The sequence below is a fragment of the Chionomys nivalis genome, chromosome 8 (assembly GCF_950005125.1).
Source record: "Chionomys nivalis chromosome 8, mChiNiv1.1, whole genome shotgun sequence".
Classification (NCBI taxonomy): Eukaryota; Metazoa; Chordata; class Mammalia; order Rodentia; family Cricetidae; genus Chionomys; species Chionomys nivalis.
The window spans coordinates 49,288,998-49,316,680 of record NC_080093.1 but is presented as its reverse complement, the minus strand read 5'-3'; the positions used below and the strand labels follow the sequence as shown (position 1 = coordinate 49,316,680).

Genomic DNA, 27,683 nt, shown 5'->3' with positions numbered 1-27,683 from the left:
CACCACCCAGCTGGTCCCTCCTTTCTTGCTTCCTTGTTTCCTGTCTTCTTACTTTCTCTCTCTCTTTTCCTCTTCTCAAGACAGGGTCTCACATAGCCCAGGCTGTCCTGGAACTGTCTATGTAGTTGAGGATAACCTTCTAATTCTCCTACCTCTATCTAGACAAACTCTCTGCCAATCAAATACACGGCCCTGGATCCTTGGGTCTCCACTGGCTGCCTGCAGCCTTTGTCCTAGTGGGTGACTTGTTTTCATCCTCCAGTCCCACCCACTCATGTTCCTGGCAAGCAGAGCCACAGAGGCAGAACAGCTTATATAAGCTGTGGCTGATCCAGTGTGGCCCAGGAGGGAGACGACATGCCTGTCGCAGCTTCCTGGTGGGGCAGCTCTGTGCTCAGTAGAGGTTTTGTGTTTCCTTGCTGACACTGGCAGAAGAGGAGGGCATGCAAAACCAGAAAAGCCTCCCACACTGGACTGTCAATAGAGCCGCCCGGCCCACGTCTTTGTACTCAGCCCTTCTCAACATCTCAGGGTAGCCACAGCCATCTGCCCAGTCTCCAGCCAAAGTGGGCATGTGGCTAACGACTGTATCTAAGTCCTGGCTTGCTGGTACCATCAAGGTTTGGGAGGATAACACGCAGAGACGGATGTGCACCCTTTCTTTTATTTTTCCACTGCACTGAAACAAGGGACTGCCCTACCCCGCCCTCAGTGCCTGCTCCTCCATAATCAGTGCACTAGCCCCTCAAACGTTCCCTTGAAAATGACCAATATAAAAAAAGGGAGGAGGGGAGGAAGGGAGGGCCTGAGCACCTGCTAAGCCAGGAAGTTCCTGGTGGGCAATGGGGCAGGAGAGGAGTGGTTTGATTTGCAGAGGGGATCTTGGCTGTTGCACAGGAAGGCACAGGTGATCCTGGCTGTGGAGCTCCCTCGTGGGGAGAGGTCTTTAGAACCCAGATGCAGACAGTGTGAGCTAGCTAGTGGTTATAAAGTCTGCAGTCTAGGGGATGGCAAGGGTTATAGCCTCTACAGATTAGGGAGGACACACATCCAGACACTAGTGGGGGTGAAGGCAGGGGTGCCTGCTCCTGCCCCAGAGGAAGGAATAAGCAAGGAGCTGCCTTCCTGGTCTTAGCCGTGAGCAGGGTCCAGGGTTGTCCATTCTGAGCCTTTGGCCACAGAGGTAGGGAGGGGCCCACGACTCTGCCCAGAGCAGTTGAATAGAGGTAGTGGGGAGGAGAAAGGACAGGAGGACAAAGGTGGCTGCCTGTTCCAAGGAAGGCACTTGCAGCTGATGTGGTCTGGTCTGGCATGGCAGGAAGGCGTGGGTTGGCAGAAGAGGAAAGGAAGAACACGGGAATGGGAGTCGAATCCCTCTTCATGCAAACATCGTCAGCTGTAACCACTGTAAGGGCCAGACAGACAGGTTACGAGGAGCTGCACAAGGGCAGCATGGCTCCTTCAGCTTCCTTCTTAAGATGTCCCAGAGCCCAGGGTCCAGCCCCAGGGCTCAGCCATCACCATCCACACCTCATCCCCTTTTGGGGGGACCCTCTGCTGATAGGGGTGCTTTTTTCTTTTTTTTTAAGACAGGGTTTCTCTGTGTAACCCTGGCTATCCTGGAACTCACTCTGTAAGCCAAGCTGGCCTCGAACTCAGAGAGGCAGGTGTGCCTCTGCCTCCTCAGTGTAGGGATTAGAGATGTGCACCACCATGTCCAGTAGGGGGAGCTTTCTTACTTCTCTAGTCCAGGAGACCAGTCTGCTGATTCCCACATCTGGGGGCCTGGCCTCCTGTTCACCCCTCCCCTGGTCCCCAAAGCCCCTGATTCAAGGCTTCCAGGACTAGGGCTCATATCTGAGATCTGGTTCCAAGGCTATGGACTCCTCCCAGGAAGGAACAGGTGAACATGAACAGTCATCTCACCTTAAATAGATCAAAGGTCACAACACCATCCAGGTCTGTGTCGAGAGCTTTGAAAAACCCTGTGTTCAAGAAAAAGATGTGTTAGGTCTGGAATACCAGCCAATTAATATCCAGCAAGACTGTCTCCTACCTCCCATGCACCCCAAGCTATTGTCCCTTAGAGCCATGAAGCTTCCTGCCCAAAGAGGCCTCCTCTGCCCACACTTCATACACCTAGTACCTATGGATAAGTCCCTGTTCCCTCCTCAGCCTCCACCCTGTTTGCCCCTCCCCCCCATCTCTCCCACTGGCTCACAAGGACACATGGCGGGCACTGTGAGAGAGTAGGTTAGGGACACTCACGGAACATGGTCTCCAGTCGTATGAGGCAACACACGAAGTTGTCGAAGTCCACGGCCAGGTCAGGCTCTGAGTAGCGGGTGATGATGAGTTCATGCAGCTTCTTGTTAAGCTTGAAGCCTGGGCAGAGGAAGAAGAGCAGGTGAGGGCCGGCCGGAGCAGATGCAGCCAGAGAGGGTAGTGAAGGAGTTGTTCTGGGCAGGATACACAGGGTCATCCTTCTCCCGAAAGACCTCTTGCTTAAAGCAGCGAGGGGCTGGGCAAGTGAGGAGCAGGTCTTAGGGAAGGGTGCATACCACCCAGGTCACTCCAGGAAATCGGGAGCTGGCTGCAGAGGACCTAGGCATCTGGCCTCATTTGAGTAAAACACTCTGGACTTGTTTTTACACAGGCCAGGGTGGGAGAGTCCTGCACCTATCTCCCCGGAGCTTGGAGCCGATACCCGACATCCTCTCTGCCTGCCTGGTTATGTGTCCTGAACTCAGTCGCTCTCCCTCTGAGAACCACTTCTTCACATTGGAGCTGTAAGAAAGGGCTCTGTTTGGTGGCTCCATGGATAAAGCACTTGCCATGAAAACTCTCGGTCCAGAGCTTGGACCCTAGAATCCACATAAAAACCAGGGGGTGTGGTAGTCGGCCAGCAATCCCAACATTCACTTGGAAGGCAGACTGCACGAAAGTTGGATGGCTGAACTAGCTTAATCTGCGAGACCCAGGTTCAGTGAAAGACCCTATCTCAGTAAGAGCAATGGAAGCAGACAGATGAGGCCAACCTCTGGCTTCCATGTATGCACACACACGTGAACACACAACCTCTGGCTTCCATGTATGCACACACACGTGAACACACAACCTCTGGCTTCCATGTATGCACACACACACGTGAACACACAACCTCTGGCTTCCATGTATGCACACACACACGTGAACACACAACCTCTGGCTTCCATGTATGCACACACACACGTGAACATAAATACACAATGCAAACCACAAACAAATGCACAGGCACAATTAATTAAAAACCCCTTGTTCTTGGTAGGGAGGAAAGGGAGGGACAGATGGAGTAGCCAGTTCAGTAACCAGAGCATCAGCACCATCATCCCCAGGAGGCAGCTTGGGGCCCAGGAGCACGGGGCCACCAGCCTTGGACCTCACCTGCGGCCTCGATGGCCATTCTCATCTCATAGGCGCTCATGCTGCCGGACTTATCCAGGTCAAACTTCCGGAAAATGGTCTGGGTGGAGAGGAAAGGGTGTGGACCCAGTGAGTCGGCAGCTCTTCAGGGCTACCTGCTGCCCAGGGAGAGGAAGGGAGGAGGGCAACGGCCAGGAAGGTCTCATTCACTGAGACGGGTGGGCTTGGGTGGGAAAGGAATTGCACAGAAAGGAGGTCTGAGGGAGGCCTGCTGCCAGGCCTGGCCACGCCATGACTGAGTCCACAGAGGGGCAGGTGAACCTAGCCAGGGACCACCTACCAGGTAATTTCGGATGCGGTTCCACAGGATGTTGAATTCCACCAGGCCCAGCTTCCCATTGCCATCACGCTTGACAGATGTTAAGACAGAAACTGTACAACTTAGAGCAGATGTGTAAGCAGGGGAGCTGGGGAGAAGGGAGCCTGGCTGTGATGGGAGAGACAGAGCAGCCATCTGCAGCCTGTGGCCAGGGTTCTATGTGTTGGGTATAGTTAACTGGGATGCAAAGAGGTGCAGAGATGGTACCAGCCTTAGGACTGAGGTCTTCTCCATCTCCCAGAAGACCTGTGCCTCACTCTCCCTTCCTGGAGATATCTGAGAAGGTATTTGAGCATGAGACCTCACCACATCCACACCCTTCCAGCTCCACCCAAGCTTCTCAGCGGTTCCTAGGACAGTTACGCAGCATCTTCCTCAGCCTCAAACTCCACAGGAGACAAGAGCAGATGGAAGGATACGTCCATGAGGTTCACCATGCTGCGACATGACTCCAGGCTGAAGCCATCAGTCCGTAGGTCTTTGTCTGAAACAAACAAACAGGTCTGAGAATGCCACTCAGTTGGGAGGGTGCTTGCCTGGCAGCCGTTAAGCCCTGGGTTTGATCCCATCATATACACCAAGCATGGTGGTGCAGGTCTGTAACCATGGCAGTTGGAAGGAGGAGAACAGAGGATCAGGAGTTCGAGGCCAGCCTCAGATATATAGACCCTATCTAAAAAGAAAAGAAAGGAAGAGAAAAGAAGATGGCTGGAAAGATGGCTTAGTGATTAAGCACACTGGCTGCTCTTGCAGAGGACCTAGGTTTACGTCCCAGCACCCACATGATGGCTCCACGGCCACCCATAACTCCAGATCAGGGGATGCGGTTCATGCATGTGGTACATTTACATGTGTGCAGGCAAACATTTATATAAAAAATATATAATAAAAATTTACAAACCCACAGCCTCCATATCCCTTCCCCATGCACACACACAGACACACAGTCTGTAACCCCAGAGCCATTGGGGACAGAGGGAGGAAGATTGCTGGGGCTTGCAATTGCTGCCAGCCTGGTCCTACGCCCAGTGAGGGACCCTGTCTCGAGGGCACAGACAGAGAATGATAGAGCAGGGCATCCGATGTCCTTATCTGCCATGAGAGATGACAGAGATCGAGAAGAACCCAGTCCCAGGGCTCACTTCAGAGGTCTTGCAGAACTGGTCCTGCCAGGAGCCCTACACTGATCAGTGATAGGGAGGCTCCAGTCCACGGCACTGAGACCAGCAAACTATTGGGTGCAGTGCTGTCCTCCTGAGAAACCACAGAGCGCTCCTGGGCCTCAGGAACCAACTGGCCCCGAATGAAAGGAAGGAAGTACTGGGCAGACATACAAGAAATCAGGTAGAAGAGGAGCCAGCAGGTGCTGACTGTGGGCTGGGGAGGGTAAACAAGCTTTGCCAACAGGGTAGGACCAAAGAGATACTGGCCAGAGGGAGGTGTGTAGACAGAGGCCTGGCACAGCAAACCACGGGCAGCTAGAACAGGCTCACGCCAACACGCAGCAGCCAAGGCCAGAAGGGAAGAGCAAGCTGGGGTTGCTGCTTTTGTCCACACACACCACAGCCTGGAATTTAGTCTGACTCTACGTCCCAAGACCTGTGGCCTGGCCTGGAGGCTGCATCCTTGCCTTTCCACAGGCACTGAGCACCTGTGGCTGGCCCTGCCATGGGCTGTCTGTCCTCCCTAAAGTCACAAAGCTCAAGGGAGCAGATGGGGCGGAGCAGGGTTAGTAAGAAGTCTGGGATAGGAATGGTAGCCAGCGGAGCCAGACAGTGGAAGGCCTGACAGCCACCTAGACCAAGGTGTGCGGTTCAGTTCCATAACAACTGGAATGAGTTGGGGAAGGACACGGGGTGGGGACAGTCATTTGGACATCCTCACGTTTGCTGAGTTGGGGAGGACACGGGGTGGGGACAGTCATTTGGACATCCTCACGTTTGCTGAGTTGGGGAAGGACACGGGGTGGGGACAGTCATTTGGACATCCTCACGTTTGCTGAGTTGGGGAAGGACACAGGGTGGGGACAGTCATTTGGACATCCTCACGTTTGCTAATTATCCTGTTCAAGATGGTCTGCAACTCCTTGACGCTGATCTCCATGTCCTAGGGGAAGAGGAAATACGGCATCTACCAGGTTCCCCCCCTTCACACATGGGTTCCCATCCTATCCCCCAACCCCCGCCAGGCCCTGACATACCTCCCCTGCCAGCTTGCTGAACAAGGTTTTGAAGGTGTCATCGATCTCCTCTTCAGAGAGCACTCTCTGTACCCAAAATGGAGAGACTAGGTCAGGGATGGTGTGGCCTGGCCCTTGCCTGCAGGAACGGCCACTGGAGGTGGGGTGGGACCTCACAGCTACAAGTCACTCCACCTCTCTGAGCCTCACTTTTCTAACCTGTAAAATGGGATCTGCATTCTGTCTAGGACTCTTGTAGCCTAACTGATGGGTACAAGTCAGTGAGTGCTGAAAAGTTCGGGCTGGAGTCCCTGCTGTGTGAACTAGGCAAACTCATCAGCCTCTCTGAACTTGTCTTTCCCGTTCAGAGGGTGATATCATGAAGAACGCAGATGAAGTAGTTATGGAGAAGAAACAAGATACACAGACGTAGCCTAAGAACTGTCCACTATCATCATTACAGGTTCCTTGCAAACTGTGAAGTGCTGGGCAAACAAGGGACTAGCTAGTATTGTTTTAAGGACTTCTATCAGAAGGGGGTCTGCCCTGCTAGCTAGAACCCAAATCCCATCACGAACCTGGGGGAAATAAGGGGACCACATACCTCATCAGGGAGGTTGGCCTGGATCTGTTCATCTAGCTCCCTGCAGAGTGGAGAAGGTCAGTCAGAGGGCCTGGGGCAGTGGCAGAGGAGAGATGGGGAAATGGGGAGGTGGGGGAGAGGATCTACTACTCACTGGGTCCCAGCTCTCTTCTCTGAGAAGAAACGCAACACAAAGTCACCCTCCTTGTTGGGCTCGAAGGTGGAGGGCACGACCACATACTCCCCCGGCGGCAGGCGGATGCGGCTGCTGACCTCTCGGAGGTTGATGAAGGTCTCTGACCGGGCCCGAGAGGAGTTGGCCAGGAAGAAGTCCCGCTTCAAGTGCACAGGCTGACCCACCAGCTGGCAGGAGGAAGGAAGCAAGCAGGGGACTGCAGTGCCCGCTCAGGCTACCCTCGGATACTAGTCCAGAGCCCAGGCTACCCTTGGATACTGGTCCAGGCCCGCAGTCCAGAGCCCAGGCTACCCTTGGATACTGGTCCAGGCCCGCAGTCCAGAGCCCAGGCTACCTTTGGATATGTATGGGTCCAAGCCTGCAGTCCAGAGCCCAGGCTACCCTTGGATACTGGTCCAGGCCCACAGTCCAGAACCCAGGATACCCTTGGATACTGGTCCAGGCCCGCAGTCCAGAGCCCAGGCTACCCTTGGATACTGGTCCAGACCTGCAGTCCAGAGACCAGGCTGTGAGAAGTGACTTGCTAAGTCATGGCACACAGCCTGCGAGACCCTGATAAGTTACTCACCCTCTGCAAAACTTGGGTGCTTCAGCTGGAGATGTGGACCAGTGGTACAGGGCACCAATGGTACAGGGCACCAGCGGTACAGGGCATCAGCGGTACAGGGCACCAGTGGTCCAGGACCTCCCCAGCATCTTTACATTTATTTACTGTGGTTGGGGGAGGGGATGCCTTAACACCCACATGTGAGTGGAGGTCAGAGGAAAACTTGTGGGAGTCTGTCCTCTTCTCTCACCATGTAGGTTCTGGGGGTCAAACTCAGCTCCTCAGGCCTGGGGACAAGTGCCTTTACCCACTGAGATATTCCAGTCCCTGACTTTGATCTCCAGAACTGTATTAAATCAGATATGGGCCAGCAATCCCAGGAATTCAAGGTCACCCTCAGCTACAAAGCAAGTTTAAGGCCAGCCTAGGCTACATAAAACCCTATCTCAAAAGTAAATAAATACAAAATAAAATTAAACAATAAAAAGAAAATATGAGTGCCCAATGTGACTGCAGATAAGGGACTCAACAACACTATGACACCAGGATGTCGAGATGGCTCAACAGGTAAACATACCTGCTGCACAGGCCTGGTGGCCTGAGTCCCATCCCGGGACGCTATGGAAAGGTGGACGAAGGGGAGAGCCCAGCTCCACAAAGAGGTTCTCTTATTTCTACACTCATGATGTGGTTCGTGCACACCCCCCCTCTCTCTCCACATACACACACACACAAACACACACACAAAATAAAAACGTTTAAAACCCGATGCAGGCAGGGCATGTAGCCCGGTGGTTCGGTGCTTGCCTAGCATGTGTGAGATCCTAGGACCACATCCAGGACTGACAAACCATGTAAGTTCTGCTGCCATTGGCACTCATTGGCACTTTCCCTGTGTCGTGCCTCGCATGAAACCTGACAGTGGCCCTTTGCTGATCGTCTTGATAGCTCCAGAGGAAATGGTATCTATTCCCCCAACACACAATAAAATAGGCCTTATGTAGCCTAGGCTGGCCCTGATATCTCTTTATAATCAAGAGTGACATTGATCTCCTGATTCTCCTGCCTTTACCTCCCAAGTGCGGAATTACAAGCATGTGCCCCCATGAACGGCTGGGAAGTGCCACGACTGCATACAAAAACCGAGGTCTGGGGCTGCAGCAACTGTTCAGCCAGTGGCACATGCTCCTAGCCCCCACCCCAAGGCCTGATTAGCACTTCCTCAGTATGAGCAGCGAGACGCAGAGAACTTGGCCTGTGTGCATGCTGAATGGGATTGAGGATCAGAGTTCAAATCCAATCTTTGCTACCTGCCCCCAGGAGTGCAATGACTGTCCTACTTGATTACAAGAACTGGGGGTGGGGTAGCATTTTTCAGGCAGTGACAAACAAGGTGATATCTCCAGACGCTGGATGTGGGATGTGGGTAGGGCTGACTTCAGCCTTGCTCCTCCCCTCCAGGCCCCATCAGGCTGGTGAGTTCGGGCAGGCTGATGAACCAAGTAGAAAGAGAGCCACACCTACCTCCTGTGGAACCTGCAAGAGAGACAGAGAGAATAATGCGTATTTGCCCAGGAAGCTAGGGCAGACATGTCGGTTAGAGGTCCTGAGTTCTCAGGGAGGGAGCCTAGGGGACAGGAAACAGGCCAGTGGTGATTCAGACCCATCCTCCCAGTGGAAGGACAGAGCAGACGTCTCTGTCCCTGTGACCTCCTGGGCCTCTGCTCCTTAAAACAGCTGCCAGGTGGCCAATCTCAGTGTGACAAAGCCCAGGGACAGTTGCTGCGAGGGCTTCTGGGTGGAGGCCAATGCTGTGGTCTCCCTCTGCCCTGATAAGGAAGATCTAGAGGTTTCCATCTTTATCTTGAGCTGCAGAATAAGAATCAGGGAAAGGCTGGGTGGTGGTAGCATATGCCTTTAATCCCAGCACTTGGGAGACAGTGAGTTCGAGGCCAGACTGACTGATCTACAAAGCGAGTTCCAGGACAGCCAGGACTGTTACACAGAGAAACCCTGTGTCTCAACAAAAAGAAAAGAAAAACAAAACAAAACAAACAAACAAACAAAAAAAGCAAGGGAAGTTGGGCAGTGATAGTGCACACATTTTTGAAAATTAATTTATTTTATGTGTATGAATGCTCTATCTGCATGCCTTTATGGCAGAAGAGGGCATCAGATCCTACTATAGATGGTTGTGAATCACCACGTGGTTGTTGGGAATTGAACTCAGGACCTCTGGAAGAGCAGACAGTGCTCTTAACCACTGAGCCAGTCCTGTGGTACACACTTTCAATTCCAACACTCAGGAGGCAGAGACAGGAGGATCTCTGAGTTTGAGGCCAGCCTGTCTTACAGAGTGAGTTCTAGGACAACCACAGCTAAACAAAGAAACCCTGCCCCGAAAAAACAAAAACAAAACAACACTGGCAACAAAAAGATGCAAGGGAGGCACCGAGTAGGGCCTAGAACAGCTTCTTCCCGTGAAGCAGACTCTCCCCACCAACTCCATAGGCCTCTGCTTACATCCTTGCTCCACAGAAAGCTCCAAAAGCTGAGCCCATAGTCTGACACCAGAAGCTGTGGCACACAAAAAATTCAGCCCAACTCCCTCTTCTCCACAGCAACATCCCACATTCTAGAAGAACGGTGACCCTCCTTTCCTGGACCAACCACTTCCACGGATGCTTCCCGCAGTGGGAGGAGGTGAGCCCACCCTTCAGGCTAACCTCATACACAGCGAAACCAATGGTCTCCATGTCCCGGCCAAAGCGCCGCTCCCTGCGGCGGTTCTTCTGCATGAGCGCCAACAAGAAGCTGCAGCCAGACTCGCGCCTGTCATAGTCGTCTTCGTCATCCACCTCCTCCAACCGGATCTTGAACTGCGGGTTCACCCAGAAGGTAGCTGCAGGAAGAGAGGAGGCTCAGAGGCAGGCAGGGCAGATGGCTTCCCAAGTCTCGTCCGCACATTTCATGTCTACTCACTCATAAACTTGTTCAACACTGTGGTTCTACATGGCCCCTGACTTACAAAACAGGAGAGGAGATGGGCAGGACAGTGTCGGGCTTGTCTTTCAGAAGCTCAAGTGGGTGAATTATCAGAATTACTACAAAGAAAAGTGTTGTGTGATATTTTGTTTGTGTTCTGATAAATAAAGCTTGCCTGGAGATCAGGGGGCAGAGCTAGTCACTGGTTAACCATAGTATAGGCCAGACAGTGGTGGCTCACACCTTTAATCCCAGCATTTGGGAAGAGGAAACAGGAAGATCAGGAGTTCAAGGCCACCCTGGGCTACAGAGATTGAACCAGTCTAACAGAGAAACAGGGCCAGGAGATGGTGGCTCGCACCTTTGATCCCAGCACTAGGGAGACAGTATTTCGGGCCCTTTCGGTCAGAGGAGCCAAAGAGGTAAGAATTGACTGTGGTTGTTCCTTTGCTTCTCTGATCTTTCAGCATTTACCTTGATATCTGATTCCGAGTTTCTGTTGGTAAGACTAATTAGTGCTTCAGGAAGTAAGCTGGAGGAGCTGCAGGATTTATTGTAACTCAGTGCACACTGGTGTGCTCAAGGCCCTGGGCTCTAAAATGAGACGCAAGCTGCAATCAGCCTGGGATAGTGACAGCAAAGCTGAGTCCCCAAGGAGTAGCCAGTGCCTGGCTTCCTCGGTGCCTTTACAAGAAGCATTGAGTCTTAGACCACTTAGTCATCCAAGTTGGGCATAGTAGCACACAGGTACATACACACATGTCCACTTGATGCCAGAAGAGGGCATCAGATCCCACTGTAGTTGGTTTTGAGCCACCATGTGGTTGCTGGGAATTGAACCTCCGGAAGAACAGAGCCGGCTCTCCAGCCCTTGTTTGACTGATTTTAGTTTTGTATGTGCATGTGAGTACAGTACCCACAGATGGCAAGCCGGGCGGTGGTGGCGCATGCTTTTAATCCCAGCACTTGGGAGGCAGAGGCAGGTGGATCTCTGTGAGTTCGAGACCAGCCTGGTCTACAAGAGCTAGTTCCAGGACAGGCTCCAAAACCACAGAGAAACCCTGTCTCAAAAAACCAAACAAACAAACAAAAAAAAAAAACAAAAAACTACCCACAGACGGCAGAAGAGGGTGTTAGATCCCCGCGAGTTGGAGGCACAGACGATTGTGAGTCTCCTGGAAGAGCAGTGAGCCATCTCCCTAGCCCAGAAAAAACTTTTAAGTAGAGACTATGAACAGATGACAGGGTGAGAATGTGATGACCGTCATTATCCCCAGACAATCCAAGCTCATGTGACCATAGCATTTAATTTACGGCAAGCAAAAATGGTTTAGCATTAAAATGCCATGTCATAGAGGGGAGGGCAAGCCAAGGAAGGTGCTCTAAAATCTCTGCCTTGTTTAGAAGAGCAGCTGGGCACAGGGTGTTGATAGGGTTGGGCTCAGTGGCAGAGCATTGTGTCACCTATGTGAGCCTCTAGAAGCCAGCCTCAGCATTTAAAAGACTAACAACCGCAACAAAGCATAAAAGGAAAGTGAAACCTGTAGGCTGTAATTCCAGCACTTAGAGGTAGAGACAGGAAGATAAGAAGTCCAAGGCCCTCAGGACAGTGGTGGCGATCACCTTCTATCCCAGCACTCAGGAGGCAGAAGCAGGTGGATCTCTGTGAGTTCAAGACCAGCCTGGTCTACAGAGTGAGTTCCAGGACAGGCTCCAAAGCTACACAGAAAAACCCTGTCTCAAAAAACAAAACAAAACAAACAAACAAACAAAATAAAGAAAAAAGAAAAAGTCCAGGCATCCTAGCTACGCAAGCAGCTTAAGGTTGTCCTGGGTTACATGAAACCCTGTGTCTCAATGAAACAAAACAAAATGCATTAGGCATGTTCTTGAGACAGTCAAATGCACAGTGGGAAAAAGCTTACTAGGCAGGAGGGTTACTGTGAATTTCAGGCTAACCTGGACTACCAAGTAAGACCCTGTCCAGCTGGGTGATGGTGGCCCACACCTTTAAATCCCAGCACTCAGGAAGCAAAGGCAGACAGATCTCTGTGAGTTCAAAGCCAGCCTAGGCTACAGAGCTAGTTCTAGGACAGCCAAGGCTACCCAAAGAAACCCTATCTGAAAAAAACAAAAACGAAAGAAAGAAAGAAAAAAAGAAAGAAAGAAAGAAAGAAAGAAAGAAAGAAAGAAAGAAAGAAAGGAGGGAAGGTGGAAAGGAAGGAAGGAAGGGAAGGAGGGAGGGAGGGAGGGAGGGAGGGAGGGGAGGGGAGGGGAGGGGAGGAGAGGGAGGGAAGGAAGGAAGGAAGGCAGGAAGGCGGGAAGGGAAGATAAAGCAAATGAATGGAGATAAGTATTAACATGCGAAGCCGGGGCAATGGGCCCGTGGGTACAGTGGTGGCTGCCAAGTCTGACGACCTGAGTTTGACCCCTAGGAGACACATGGCGGAAGGAGAAAACCGACCTCCGTAAAGTTGTCCTCTGACTTTCATGTGTTCACAGTGACACCTGAAACTCCATCACTTCAAATAAAAATAAACGTAATCTAAAAAGATTGGGGTGCCTGAGAGATGGCTCAGAGGTTAAGAGCATTGCCTGCTCTTCCAAAGGTCCTGAGTTCAATTCCCGGCAACCACATGGTGGCTCACAACCATCTGTAATGAGGTCTGGTGCCCTCTTCTGGCCTGCAGGCATACACACAGACAGAATATTGTATACACAACAAATAAATAAATATTAAAAAAAATAAAAAAATTGGGGTGCCTGAGAGATGGCTAAGTGTTTAAGAGCAGTTGCTGCTCTTCCAAAGGACCCAGGTTTAATGCCAGCATCCACATAGCAGTTCACAACTGTCTGTAACTCCAGTTCCAGGGGATCTGACACCCTCATACAGACATACATGCAGGCAAAACCCCAAGGTACAATAAATATTTTTTTTACATAAATTTTTAAGAAAGAAAAAATTTAAAGTAGACTATTATAAAATCACCCATGAGGCTGGAGAGAGGTTCATTAAGAACACTGACTGTTCTTCCAGACAACCCGGGTTCAGTTCCCAACATCCATTTGGAAGCGCACAACTGTCTGTAACTCCAGTTCCAGGGGATCTGTTGCTCGATTCTGGCCTCCGAGGGCACCAGGCATGTATGTGGTACACAGATATAAATACAGGCAAAATACTCACACACATCAGATAGATAGATAGATAGATAGATAGATAGATAGATAGATAGATAGATAGGCAGGCAGGTAGATAGGCAGGTAGATAGGCAGGTAGATAGATGATAGATAGATAGATAGATAGATAGATAGATAGATAGATAGATAGATAGGCAGGTAGAAGAAGTTAAATATATAAACATTGGGATGGGGACTGCTGGGGATGCATCTCAGTACAGAGTGCTTTGTCGGTACACACAAGTTGCCATCCCTAGGACTACAGACTAAAGAAGCTAATTTTCATGAAAAGGAAAAAGCGGGTTCAACAGCTGCACTTTCTACCAAACAAACCATCTATCCTTATGCAAACTCTTCTAGAGCACACAAAGAAAGAGGCTGTTCTAATAGAGAAGGCAGGACCACAGCTGTGTGGTCAGGGCGAGCAAAGAACAAACAGGCAAAGCTCACTCATGAAAATTGTTGCATGAATGTTCAAAGGGTTGGAGAGATGGCTCAGCAGTTAAGAGCACCGACTGCTCTTCCAAAGGGCCTGGTCTGATTCCCAGCCTCCACAAGGTGGCTCACAGCTGTCTGCAACTCCAGTTCAAGGGGATCTGTTACCCGATTCTGGCCTCCGTGGCACCAGGTATACATGTAGTATACAGACATACATGCAGGCAAAACACCCACATGCATACACAAAATATGAAACTAAAACCTTTTATCAGGTGGGGATGTAGCTTAGTTGGTAGACTGCTTGCCTTCTGGTAGACCATGGCACAAAGCTCTGGGTCCTCCTCCCACCAGTACCTGATAAACCATGCATGGCTGTGCAGACTTATAGTCTCTGTGCTTGGGAGGCAGAGAAAGGACAACCATGAATTTTAAGATGGAAACTGTCTTTTTAAAAAAAAAGGCAAGGGGGAGGCAGGGATGTGGTTCTGGGAAGAACACTTGTTTAGCGTGTGTAAGGCCCTGGATTCAATTTCTAGGACCACAGAGCAACAACAGAACCTTCCACAAAGCCCTTCGCTCCCAGCCCCCCACCAACAAGTCTGCTCTAGTGACACCTAGCACAAATATGTATTACTGGAGCTGGGGAGACCTCTACGGGTGCATGCCACCAAGCCTGACCGTCTGAGTTCCACCCCAAGTCCTACAGGGTGCAAAGAGAAGATCAACTCCCACAAGCTGTACTCTGACCTCGTGTGTGAACCCCGCCCTGCCAAAGTAAATACAATATTAGAAAGTTAAACAACAACGAAAAGACCAGCCAAATCAGGAATCCCTAATGGGCGGCTCCTATATACTCTACTCTAGACAGTGTAGTAGGAAAGAAAAGGCACGGAAAGTTGGGAAAGTGGGACAAGATGACACAAATGCATTGTCATTCCTGGGGCACCAGCTAGTAAACCACAAAGAATCTAGAAGAGACGTGTGGATACAAACTACATTTAAAAGGCAACTGGGCATTATTGTATCCATAAGTATCATTTGAGAGGCAAGAATCTGTTTATGTATTTATTTTGCTTTTTTTTTTTGGAGACAGGGTTTCTCTGTGTAGCTTTGGCTGTCATGGAACTCACTCTGTAGACCAGGCTGGCCTCAAACTCAGAGATCTGCCTGCCTCTGCCTCCCTAGTGCTGGGACTAAAGCCATGTGCCATCATACCTGCCACAATAAATGTTATTTTTAAAAGCTATTTTGGGGCTGGAGAACTGTTTCAGTAGTCAAAAATGATGGCTGTTCTTTCAGGAGATTTGGGTTCAATTCCCAGCACCCACATGGCAGCTCACAACTGTCTGTAACGCCAGTCCCAGGGGAACCAATGCCCTTTTCTGGTCTCCACATACACCAGGCATGCATGTGGTACACAGACATAGATGCAGGCAAAACACCCATATGCATAATGTAAAAATAAAAAAATTATGATTTACATATAAAAATGTGTCAAAAGCCAAAAATATATAAACTATGAACCACTTCTGGCACAAGTATGTTGGATACTGCACACATAGTCTCTTATAGTAGAAGGATGACTCACCAAACACTAGATCTCAAAAAATGTACAAACCCTTTTAAAAATTATATTCTTCTATAAAGAGGGATGAAAGGCCAGAATAAAGGGCTAGGAAGATAGCTCAATCTGGAAAATTCTTGCCCTGCAAGCATGAGTTCAGTTTCCAGAACCCATGTTAAAAAACCCCAGGATGCCAGGCAGAGGTGGCACACACCTTTAATCCCAGCACTCAGGAGGCAGAGACAGGTGGATCTCTGTGAGTTCAAGGCCAGCCTGGTCTACAGAGTGAGTTCTAGGACAGTCAGAGCTAAACAGTGAAACCCTGCCTCAAAAAAAAAAAAAAAAAGTCTTGAAAAACTGAAAACAAACAAACAAATCCCAGTGTGGCGTTGTCCACTTCTAATCCCAGAGTGGGCAAGGGGAACAGAGGGACACCTCTGAATTCTCTGGCCAGCCAGCCTAGGCTGTCTCAAATACAAGGTGGGGAGTGGCCAAGGAAGAACCTCCAGCGCTGTCCTCTGACCTCCACTTGCATACGCATGAGTGAACATTTGAACACACATGTGTGCCTGCATATATGAGAGCTCGAGCAAGCAAGCAAGTAAGCACGCGCGTGCACGTGCGAGCACACACACACACACAGAGTAAAGATATACCACGTTCTGAGACTGAAAGACACAAAATATAAAAATGTAAATTTGATCTGTAGATCTAATAAGAATTCCAAATAAGCTGGGCGGTGGTTGCGCACACCTTTAATCCCAGCACTCGGGAGGCAGAGACAGGCGGATCTCTGTGAGTTCGAGGCCAGCCTGGTCTACAAGAGCTAGTTCCAGGACAGGCTCCAAAACCACAGAGAAACCCTGTCTCGAAAAACAAAACAAAAACAAAAACAACAACAACAAAAAAAGAGGTAGTTCCAGGACAGGAACCAAAAAAAGCTACAGAGAAGCTCTATCTAGAAAAAAAAAAAAAAAAAAGAATTCCAAATAAGATCTAATTTTATTTTAGTTATGAGATAGAGGCCCCAAACAGAAATCTTTTTGTTTTTGTTTTTCTTAACAGGGTTTCTCTGTAGCTTTGGAGCCTGTCCTGGAACTAGCTCTTGTAGATCAGGCTGGCCTCGAACTCGCAGAGATTCGCCTGCCTCTGCCTCCCGAGTGCTGGGATTAAAGGCGTGCGCCACCATCGCCTGGCAGAAATCTTTAAAAAAATAAACTATTACATTTATTTACTTTAGGTTGTTCTGGGGCTGGAATCCAGGATCGCGTACTTTCCAGAAAATACTCTACCACCGAATTATACTTCAGTGCCCCCAAGTTTTTTGGTTTTTGTTTTTTCGAGACAGGGTCCCTGTGTAATAGCCCTAGCTGTCCTGGAACTGTAGACCAGGCTGGCCTCAAACTCACAGAGATCCTCCTGCCTCTGCTTCTTGAGTGTGGAATTAAAGGTGTGCACCACCACCACCCAGCACCCTCAAGTTTTCTTAAGAAAAAAAGATTTAGGGCTGGAGAGATGGCTCAGTGGTTAAGAGCACTGCCTGCTCTTCCAAAGGTCCTGAGTTCAATTCCCAGCAACCACATGGTGGCTCACAACCATCTGTAATGAGGTCTGGTGCCCTCTTCTGGACTTCAGGCATACACACAGACAGAATATTGTATACATAATAAATAAATAAATAAATATTTTTTTAAAAAAGATTTATTAACCCAATGCTAAAATTTGTAAGCAAACAAAAGGCAAGATTTAAGAAGAACCAAGTGTGGTCACGTTCTCCGTAAGTCCCAGCACTTGGAGACGGGGCAGGTGGGTCTCTGAGTGTGAGGACAGTCTGATCTACAGAGTGACTTCCATCTCACCCAGGCCTGCCCAGAAAACTCTCTTAAAAAAACAAACAACAACAACAAAAAGATTAAAGCCGAGAGGTGAAGGGAGGAGACTCAGAAGTTCTAGGTCATCCTTGACTACAAACTGAGTTCTAATTGAACTTGAGTTCTAGGAGAACTTAGGTCACAGGTCTCTGTCTCTCCTGGGATTGGAGGGGCAAGGGAGATGGCTCAGCAGCTACATATGCATACTACTCTTGCAAAGAATGGAATTAGAGTCCCAGCACCCACGTGGTGGCTCACAAACTTCTGTATGTTCAATTCTAGGCATCTGATACTCTCTTCTGACCATGGGCACCAGGCATGCACGTGGTGCACAGATAATACATGCAGGCAAAATACCCATATACATAAAATAAACAAATTTTAAAACAAATCTTTTAAAAAATTAGCAAAGAGACTCCTGAAGGAATCCACCTTGTCTAATAACAGGACTTCTGATAAATCCATAACAATTATATCAGTGAGTAATTGACAGACTCTTGGACCAGGGCCAGAAATACCCAAAAAGATACAGGAACTGCACAATGGTGATAAAGAGGCCGGCAGAGGGAAGCACAGGCTGCTCAGCTGTGGTGCAGGAAACCAGTGCTTACAGCGGGGAGAAGAATGCTTCTAAAAAGCACGGGTGAGCTCCTCGAGGGAACACCACAGGGATGAACTTGGTCAAGCCAACGCTGCCAGGAAGGAAATGGCAGCATGGCAATTCAGAGCAGAAGAGGGTGGAGACCGCCGGCCGCTGTCTGCGGAGTGCTGGCATTAAAGGTGTGTGCCATCTCTTCCTCTCTTTTCTGATAGGGTCTCACGCAGCCAGGCTGGCCTCAGACTTGCTCTACATTCAAAGCTGGCTTTGAACTCCTGATCCTTCTGTCTCTACCTCCCAAGCACTGGAATGACAAGAATGAGTTGCCACAGGGGATGTGGTCTCTTTTCTTTTCTTTTCTTTTTTTTTTTGGTTTTTCGAGGCAGGGTTTCTCTGTAGCTTTGGTGCCTGTCCTGGAACTAGCTCTTGTAGACCAGGCTGGCCTCGAACTCAGAGATCCGCCTGCCTCTGCCTCCCAAGTGCTGGGATTAAAGGCGTGCGCCACCACCGCCCGGCTCGTGGTCTCTTTTCAATGACTTGCCAGGTTTCTAGACGACGATAAAGGAAGACGGAGGAGGAGGAGAGTAGAGAGTTCCCAGTGGGATGTGCGAACCATGCAAACTGCTTATTAGAGGCTTGTGGTTACGAATTTACAAGGAAAACAGCCTTACTTGTGTTTTTTTCCAGCTACATTTTGTGGTTCCGACTCAGTAGAAAACTTGGTTCAACTGGGATTGTGGTTGTGCTGGGGTGACAGGAGCAGAGAGAGGGAAAGGGCAGGGAACTAGATGTTTGCAAGGTCAAGATGAAAACAGCAAGGGCAGGCAGGACGGCTCAGTGGATAAAGGCAGTTGCCACCAAGTCTGGCTACCTGAGTCAGGTCTCCGGGACCCACATGATGGAAGGCAAGAAACAGCCCTGCAAGCTGACCCTCTGCATGCACACATGTACCCCCATAAAATAAACAAATGTAATATTTTAAAATATATTAAAATGAGCCAGGTGGTTGTAGCACAGTCCTTTAGCTCCGACACTCAGGAGGCAGAGGCTGGCAAATCTCCAAATTTAAATCCAGCCTGGTCTACAGAGTGCATTCCAGACAGCCAGGGCTCCACAGAGAAACCCTGTCTTAGGAAACAAACAAGTAATCTATGTATTAAGATGATGGTTCATATCTGGGTAAGGGGACTGGGCGGTGTCTCAGTTGGTAGAGGGCTTGTCTGGCATTCGCAAAGCCTGGGTTCCATCCCCAATACCACATAAGCCAGGTTTGTAATGCCACCTATAATCCCAGCATTCTGGAAGTAGAGACAGGAGGGTCAGAAGTTCAAGGCCATCCTGGACTACAGAGCAAGCTCAAGGTTAGCTTGGGTTACCTGAAACCCTGCTGCAGAAAAAAAATCAAAACAAACCAAAAATGAGAGCGAGCGAGCGAGAGAGACAGACAGACAGACAGAGTGTGCAAAATGATAAAGTAGAGTAATTCAAATGGGAGTCCGCAAGATCAGTCAATTCCAAGAGAGTGAGGTCTGGGCAGGGGCAGATGTATTCCCAGACTGGGCTGAGTAGTGAATGGCAAGGCCCATGATGCTCTGTGGTGGGCAGGCGGAGCTGGAGCGGAGGAAAAGGTTGATGTGGGAGGGGCCACAGGACAATGCAACTGACCACGTGCTACAGTCACCCACTTGTAAGAGGGAAAGGTGAGAGGACAGGAAGTCAGTGGGTCAGGAGGGAAGGGTGCTGGGAATGAGGGGAGTGACCAGCAGATGTTTGGATAGCAACAAGGTGTTCTTTACCCAGGCCCCAAGCGTCCAGCAGGGCCCTTTAGTACCTTAAGGACATTTAAGGATATACTCCTCAAGGCTAATGTGAGGAACACCCAAGTATACTATCTGTCTCCCAAGGCAGAACAGGCTCAGGCAGGTGGCCTTCCCCACACCCCTGCCCTGTCTCCCAGCTTGCCTCTCGGCTCAGGTCACCTGGGTAGTTCCTGCAGCCACCAGCCGTGCTCCCTCGGCGCCAGGTGCCCTCATATAGTGTCGTATTCCAGTTCCGGAGGGTCCTGCTCTTAAGAGCATCGGGTGTGAGGTTGCAGATCTCCAGCCTGGTGAACTCACGTACGAAGTCTTGGAATGACATCCTGTGGGCCCAAGCGCAGAGGTGAACCACAGTTCCCCATCATGAACTGGGCTTTAGGGGAACAAGCAGAGGAAAGGGTTGCTTACCAGAACTCCCCATCCTCCATCTTGATCCTCAGCTGCTCTCGCTCATAGGGGTCCACTTTGTTCCACTCTGAGGAGCTGTGGGAAGCAGGCACAGCCAGGGCTGGACACCACTGACTTAGCTAACTTCTGTCCCTGGGTCCTGTCCAACCTGGTGTGTTTTCCAGAGCCTGGGTCAGGGCCTTTCTCTAGAACCAACTCTCTTGAGGTCTTTGTAGGTCCTTACTCAAGGGCCCACTCTTCTTTTTGAGACCAGTCTCACTATGTAGTACCATACTTCTCCCCTCTTAAAGACCATGGAGCCTAGGTTGAGCTGGAACTCACTCTGTGCAATCCAGGCTGGCCTCAACTTTGTAGTGATCCTCCTGCCTCAGCTTCCTGAGCACAAGAATTACAAGCAGAAACCACCGCTCCAGCCAGGGTGGTCTTATCAAGGTCAGATCAGATGCCCTGATATGTCCATAGGCTGCCCCAGGTCCCACAGCCTGGGTGGGTCTGTCAGAGCAAAATCCTAAAGAAGTACACAAGATGGGACCCCTCTATTCAACCCTGAGTCCATTTCCAGCCAGCTGCGGTCCAGGCAGACATGTCAAGGACTTCTCCAAACCTCCCCACACCTCCCCAACCAGTGCCCATCATCCTGTCCCTTACCTATCACACCAGGGTCCTTTCCATTCCACTTCGCCCCAGGGGTTCCGCATTCGGATTAGGCTCACCCGCTGGCCCTGGTAATTCACCTGTTTCCCAGAGTACACATCACTGCTATGCCCTTTGACACCTCTTCCTGGGCCACATTCTTCACCACCTCACCCTGCTTAGTACCCAGCAGCATACCAGGGCCAAACAGCCAATATACCCTAAAGCCAGTCCTCTAGGGATTTACAGCCCTGAGAGGCAGCTGTACATTGAACTAGAGTCACTGGGATAAGCATCAATGTATACCACACAATGGTTATCCCAGGAGGTCAAAAGGGAGAAACCACCTCCCACAACCCTGGTCAGATGCCAAGAAGGCATGGGAGTGGGAACCACCCTCAGGGCAGGCCCCACCCAGGAAATACCTGCTTGGCGGCCGTCACAGAGTATGCATGGCCCCTCACCAGGTTCTTAAAGGTAATAGCCTCCAAATCCCGGATATTGGAGATCTGCAGAAGGAAACATGCGCTGTGATTAGATGAGACACCATTCCTGCTTGGAGCGGTCACGAGGCACATCCAGTCCTCCTGGCACATCACCCACACAAAGGTTGGTGGGAAAAGCTACCAGGGACTCCTGTCCTGCCCACTCCATTGTAGTACAGGACCTCCGTACCTCCTGGGGAGCAGGGCCAATCCACCTCAAGGCCGTCACTACGCTGCTACGGGTTAGGGCTGGCAACATCGTGAGTGTGCACATACACACACTTAGAATCAAGCCCACCCCTAAGAGGAACTCAGTGTGCGGGTAGGCAAGGGGGGGGAGAAAAGGACAGACTCAAATGGGGCTAAACTTACAGACTCATACAGCGCTTAAAAGAAAGTTTCCTCTGTGTATGGCTGTGCATCGGTGTGTGCACTTACAAGTGAAGATACCTTCAGTGGGCAGTGGCTTCAGAGCCCGAGGGGAGCGGGAGCCACAAGGAGGTGGTGAGTTATTTGATGTGGGTGCTGGGAACTTGGGACTTCTCTAAGAGCAGTCTGTGCTCTTAGCCGCTGAGCCATCTCTCCAGCCCCATGGCTAACCTTTCAGACATTGTAGTGTGGCATTGTCATCCACAAAGTTCACACGTGGCAATAGCCCAGTCAAGCCAGAGTTTCGGATCTCAGTGTTTTAAGTAAGTTTCCGAGATTTCGCGTTAGGCCACACAGCAGCATTTGGCCAAGGACGGCCTGGAAGACTGCATGAGGCAGTGGAGTGATCAGGGGCAGACTAGGGAGGTCTGGAAACAGTTGTGGGGCTGGTGAGGGGAAGCAAGGAGAAAGGAGAGGGTGGAGCTAGGAGTGGGTGAAGTCTGAGCGTAGGAAAGAGGTCTTATCAGAGATCAGAAGCACTTGGGCTGTGAAGGCCTCTGAACATGAGAAGGTAATAAGAATGAAAAAGGGCCTTGTTAATCTTCTCTGTATCATTCCAATTTTAGTGTATGTTCTGCCTGGAGAGATGGTTCAATGGTTAAGAGCATTGGCTGCTTATCCAGAGGACATGGGTTCAATTCCCAGCACCCACATGGAGGCTTACAACTGTCTATAACTCTAATTTCAGGGAATCTGACTTCTTCACACAGACATACATACAGGCAAAACAATACATATAAAATGCAAATAAATAATTCATAAAAAAACTGAGTTGGAGCCGGGCGGTGGTGGTGCACGCCTTTAATCCCAGCACTCGGGAGGCAGAGGCAGGCGGATCTTTGTGAGTTCGAGACCAGCCTGGTCTACAAGAGCTAGTTCCAGGACAGGCTCCAAAACCACAGAGAAACCCTGTCTCAAAGAGCCAAAAAAAAAAAAAAAAAAAAAAATCCAAAAAAAAAAAAAAAAAAAAAACTGAGTTGGGCGGTAGTGGCGCACGCCTTTAATCCCAGCACTGAGGAGGCAGAGGCAGGTGGATCTCTGTGAGTTTGAGGCCAGCCTGGTCTACAGACTGAGTTCCAGAAAGGGCTCCAAAGCTACATAGAAATCTTGTCTCAAAAAAATAAGCAAGCAAGCAAGCAAACAAACAAAAAACTGATAAGGAAAGGGAGCAGAAGGAAGCAGAGAACTAGTCTGGGGCACAGTTGAGGTCAGAGGTTTGAAGGTGGAAGATAGGAAGGAGGTGGTGGGTAGGGCTGGTTTTGCATCCACAACCTACAATGAGGTGAGGAGTGTGTGTCTCAGGCTGAGCTTGGGCTGAGAAATAGGTTAGGGCTATGTAGAGGAACGTGGACATCACTCACATCAATGGAGCAGCCAAGCAAGGAGCCTCGGTCTAGGGCCTTCAGAATGATCTGGTAGAGGTCGCTGGGTGCCTTGTGCAGATCGTACCACTCGGTGACCCCACCAGTAAAATCCTCAAAGGCCTCGGAGGTGCAGCCTCCTGAGAGGGCCTCGTAGCTGCCATTCACCCTGTGGGCAGTTCCAGGGCAGGTAGGACCAGGTATGAGAGCCAGGAGCAACCCTTCCACCCCTGGAGACTGATGGTGTGCCCTGGGGTTCCTACTCACTTGGCATAGGCCTTCTCAAGCAGGGCGCTCCAGAACTCGTTGCCCTGGGCAGAGTGCACGAACACCAACTTCCCATCCTTGGTGGGCAGCAAGTCATCCACGACCACGTCTACCCACTCCCCAAACTGCCACAGCTGTGGGGGAGGGGCAAGGTGAGCAGCTGCTCTGGGGTCCCCCAGGCTTCAGCTCCAGCTGGGCTTACTAAATGCATGTGTCTAGATCCATATGCCAGGTGTGTGTGTAACACACATGCATTCGTAGAAGCATGCTTTTGTCTACTGGAGTATACAGTCAGTCAGCCCTCCTCAGCCCCAGGTGCCACAACTACACACACCTTTAATCTCCACACTCAGAAGGTGAGTTCAAGGACAACCTGATCCACACAGTAAGCTCCAGGACAGCCAGGGCTACATAGTAAGACTGGGTCTCAAAAACAAAACAACAATTCCACAAAGACATATTTGGACCATGGAGATGGTTCTGGAAATAAAGGTGCTTGCTACTAAGCCTGAGAATTTGAGTTCAGTTCCAGGATCCACATGGTGGAATGAGAGAACTGACCTTTACACACCAGACACAGACACATACACACTGTCACTCCTCATTAACACACATGCACACCACAGGCACTCGTGTGTGCACACATGCAGACACTTGCAAAAATAATAAGTAATTAAAATTCTTAAATGAACAAGTACAGACTGGTTCCTTGATAGTCCCTAGACAATAGTGAGATGATTACATGGCCTTAGGTCTGAGCCTCAGTTTTCTTACCCAGGAGAAGGAGCAACAGAAACTAAGACAATGCAGGTGACACCTTTAACTCGAGACTGAAATGGAACAAGGCTCCCCTTCGGATATGGAGAGAGCAGGGCAAGAAGTTCTCCAGCTGTATTCTCCAAGACAGCCCCTGGGCCCCGCCCCCTTCTTGCCTCCCTAGACTAAGCCTGATTATGGGCATCAGAGGGAGATGTAGGCTGAAAATGTTGCGTTCAGACCCTCCACCGCAGGTGGGAGGGACTGGTTCACTAAGTCACCGGATTTGTCCCAGAGATGCCAAAGGACCCAGGTAGAAGGATGAGGTGCAGACCCAGGCTGTCTAGGAACAGAAGCTTCCGGGAGCTCCAATATTTGTCACAGGGAGAAGCCCATAATAGTGAGGTAAGAAGAAGCCCCTTGAAGGATTTGGGAGGAGGTATTGAGGGGGTCAATCAAAAGCTGGAGAGAAGACTGGAGAATTGAGGATGGGGGTGGGGAAAAGGGGGGGGAGGCTATGCCCCTGTGGGCTAGAGCAGGGTAAGTGTGGGGATCTCAGCATAGTAACACCCACCATTTCTTCTCGGCCAGGGCAGAGTGAGGTAGGGGCCCTGACTAGGCAGAAGGAAAGAACAGGGTCTCCAGGCATGGTGGGGTCATAATGGCCAGAAGACCTCAATTAAGACTTTTGGGGTGTACTTCTCTCAACACTGGCTCCTGGAGAATTCGTTCATGTAACTTGAAAAGTAGACCATGTTGGAAACATCAGCAGAAGGAGTTTTAAATCCCAAGTCTATCTTTTCTCCTAGACTCTGTCAGAGCTTGCCAAAGCTGGGAGGTTGGGAAAGGGAGAAGTGACCGGCGGAGATGCCCTTGGGTTTCCCCAGCAAAATATTTCATCTTTAGCTGGGGAAACTGAGGCTTGGGTGAAACAAAAGATCGATTTGTGAGCCAAAGCACAGCCTTTCTCCTCCACACACTCTCTTCCCTAAGCACGGCCTCACCTAGGAAGACAGCCGGCTGAAATACCTGCCTGACCATTCACTCATGACCGACCAGAGGTGGCATTGAGCGGTCAAATACCTTCCAGAGGGAGGGCTGCCCCCACGGGGTGTGGCACTGGCCATCCCGACTTCAGAGAGCTGTGGGCCATCGTTGTACATGGCCCTAACGCCAACTATGCCTCCACCCCAGGAAGGGTGCAGGGCCCTTCACCTGGAAATGGAAGATGCCAGCATATCCATCCTGAAAGCTCTGGCCGTAGGGAACCACTCGGTGTAGAATGGTCTCGTTGAGGGTGAGGGAGGCAATGGCAGCCAGGAGCCAACAGTCCCCTGGGATAAGAAAGACCCTTATTAGACTTGCCCTGTGGGTCTGCTCAGGGGAGGGTGGGGTGCTGGGGACAACCTGGGATTCCCTGGGTGAGGAACCCTTCATCTCCCTCGGCTTACAGAAAAGACCCAGGAATCTGGGCAAACCAGCACCCGTGCTGATAGCCAGAGCCTGTCTGGGCCTGCAGGAGGGAGGAGCTGGGGCAGTGCCCAATGGAGCGGGAATGGGGAACCACAATGGGAAAAACACCCAGAACCCCGCCCCGGGGGCCTACCCAGTGCTCCCTGGCAGATGTCTGTTCGGGTGGCTCCATCCACGATGAATTGGGGGTTTGACAGCAGCTCCTACAAGACCCGCAGTCCTGTTCCTGGGCCAGTCCCTCTTAGAAACTGGCACCCAGCCACCCAGCCACCACTAATAACGGGGCCCCAGTCCCACTCCTCACCCATCAGCAGAGCCAAGTTCCACCCAGCGTGGCCGTCTTACCGTAGGACGCTTCCATTTGATGCCGTAGGCTTTAGAGGAATTGGGACCCAGTTCTTTGAAGCCCAGGCTGTGGGTCACCGGAGGGAAGGCCTCGTCTTGGAAGAGGACCCCACTCTGCAGGCATCTTGCCCGCAGCTTTTCATAATCCTGGCCCAGGTACTTGATGGCATTTTCATGGCGGCCCAGACCCAGGTCCTTGGCCCGCTGTTTTTGCACTTGGGCTGATACCCCGGTGCAGTACACAGGTGTGATGAACTCCTCTGCCATCCTGGGGGACACATGGGCCTGCTAGAAACCCAGGCCTCCCCAGAAATAGAAGGCAACTCCTGCCTGCTAGTGCTTCCCTGGACCTGTCCATTCCTCCCCAGACACGGTTTCTCTGCTTCACTGCCCCATTTACAGATTCTGGGACTCTCAGCCACCTTGTCAGGCTCCCTAAATCTGGAAAAGGGTGCTCAGTTTCTAGGTACCCGGTCACCATCTCTCCTTTCCCTTATTCCCATTATCCAGGGTTGACAGTTCTCTGCCAGCCATCTAGGTAGGTGGTGTCGGGCCAAGCCAGCCCACATCAGCACTGCAGGTAGAATCTCTGACCTTGTTTTCTGCCTGTAAGCGCCCTCCACAAAGTTGCCAAGCATCTACTTTATTTGCCTTTTTTGGCGTCTTAGGAACTAAATACTCCAGGCACTGATGCCCCTCCACAGGCTCCTGAGACCGGCTGAACATTAGAGCACTGGACGCCGGCCCAGCTCCTGGCGACAGGGTGAGCGCCTGCGCTGAGCTGCTTCCTGACCCCAACCCCTCAGGCAGGCACCGAGAGGACCTGGAACAGGGGTCGATTAGCGACAGCACCCTAGCCTCAGAAGCAGTGGCCTGGGTCAAACAATCGCTCTCTGGGCACCCAACTCCTTACCTGGGGGAGGGGAGTTTGGGAGATTGCTGCGGTCCCTGCTGCTGGCTTCCTTGGTGGCAGCTCAGGGCAGGGCCCAACCAGGAAGAGGGCTCCTCCCCGCCCTCCTCCACCGCCCCTCGGCCCTGGTTCCTCCCTCTTTGGTCCTCCACCTACTCCTGAGGCTTTTACCCCGCTCCCTCTGCGCTCTCTTATCTCTCACACAACGTTTTTTACTATCTCTTACTCTGGGTGTCTCTCGGTCCCTCCCTCCCTCGGCAGGCTTTGAGCCAACTCTGCGTGAGGACAAATTGGTAAAAGGCAGAGTTGTCCCCCGGGAGGAGCCGGGCGCCTGTCCGGGTGATGAGGGTTGGGCTGGGACAGAAGGGCACGGCCAGCCAGAGGGAGGGGAGGGCAAGGGGTATTTTTAACTGGGGCCGCAGCTCGAGTTGCAGGGCCGCCGGCCCCACCCCACGTCGCCCTCCGGGAAGGTACTGGGGACGGTCCGGGTTGTGGCACATTCCCCGCAGCCCCGATCCTCCTCCTGCGCCCCGGCGCGCCTCCTGGGTCGCAGCTGTCGATCCTCCAGCCCAGTCTGCGATCCACGCGAGGCAGAGATTACCTCCGGCCGCCGCAGCTGCTCTCTGGAGCCGCCCGTGCTAGCGGACCTCTACCGGACGCGAAGCAAACGGCAGCCTCACCCCGGCCTGTCCTTGGGCCAGCTCCCCACCCCCGCACCTTAAGACGCAGTCCTGCAGATCTGGAACTCCGTCCTAGCGGTCTTTGCGCATTCCCTGCAGGCCATAGGTAAATCCGTGCCTTATTTCCCCAACCATGCAGCAGAATAAGAGGGACAATGACTGCCGCCAATCTTTGTGTAGCGGCGTCCTGAACTTTCTTG

The 27,683-nt window shown here is 51.1% G+C and overlaps 1 protein-coding gene across 2 annotated transcripts; it reads right to left on the bottom strand.

Annotated features, from left to right (window-relative positions):
- Positions 1-657: 657 nt before the first annotated feature.
- Positions 658-27,451, bottom strand: Capn1 (calpain 1). Of its 2 annotated transcripts, XM_057777823.1 has the most exons (22): positions 26,807-27,419; positions 25,894-26,161; positions 25,682-25,751; positions 25,291-25,409; positions 23,320-23,453; positions 23,053-23,221; positions 21,203-21,286; positions 20,793-20,878; positions 20,145-20,219; positions 19,899-20,059; positions 10,013-10,188; positions 8,811-8,822; positions 6,698-6,906; positions 6,565-6,604; positions 5,982-6,047; positions 5,830-5,887; positions 4,201-4,265; positions 3,743-3,811; positions 3,424-3,502; positions 2,269-2,385; positions 1,927-1,985; positions 658-1,405 (listed from the first exon to the last, which is right to left on the bottom strand). In XM_057777823.1, the coding sequence occupies exons 2-22, from the start codon at positions 26,158-26,160 to the stop codon at positions 1,379-1,381; spliced, it is 2,142 nt and encodes a 713-aa protein (XP_057633806.1). In that variant the 5' UTR covers position 26,161; positions 26,807-27,419; the 3' UTR covers positions 658-1,378. The 2 variants fall into 2 exon arrangements, with proteins under 2 accessions (XP_057633806.1, XP_057633805.1); XM_057777822.1 differs by lacking the exons at positions 658-1,405; positions 1,927-1,985; positions 2,269-2,385; ... (5 more) ...; positions 6,565-6,604; positions 6,698-6,906 and having other exon boundaries at positions 8,658-8,822; positions 27,405-27,451.
- Between the last annotated feature and the right edge of the window lie 232 nt (positions 27,452-27,683).

What these genes read in the sequence shown, in the direction of transcription:
- Capn1 (XM_057777823.1), bottom strand. Translation starts at nt 26,160, where the DNA reads ATGGCAGAGGAGTTCATCACACCTGTGTACTGCACCGGGGTATCAGCC. An exon ending in TGGCTGCAGGAACTACCCAG is followed by an intron (nt 10,189 to 19,898) that starts GTGACCTGAGCC and finishes CTCTTCCTGCAG; the next exon opens with CTACCTTCTGGGTGAACCCG. An exon ending in AATGGCCATCGAGGCCGCAG is followed by an intron (nt 2,386 to 3,423) that starts GTGAGGTCCAAG and finishes TCCTCTGCCCAG; the next exon opens with GCTTCAAGCTTAACAAGAAG.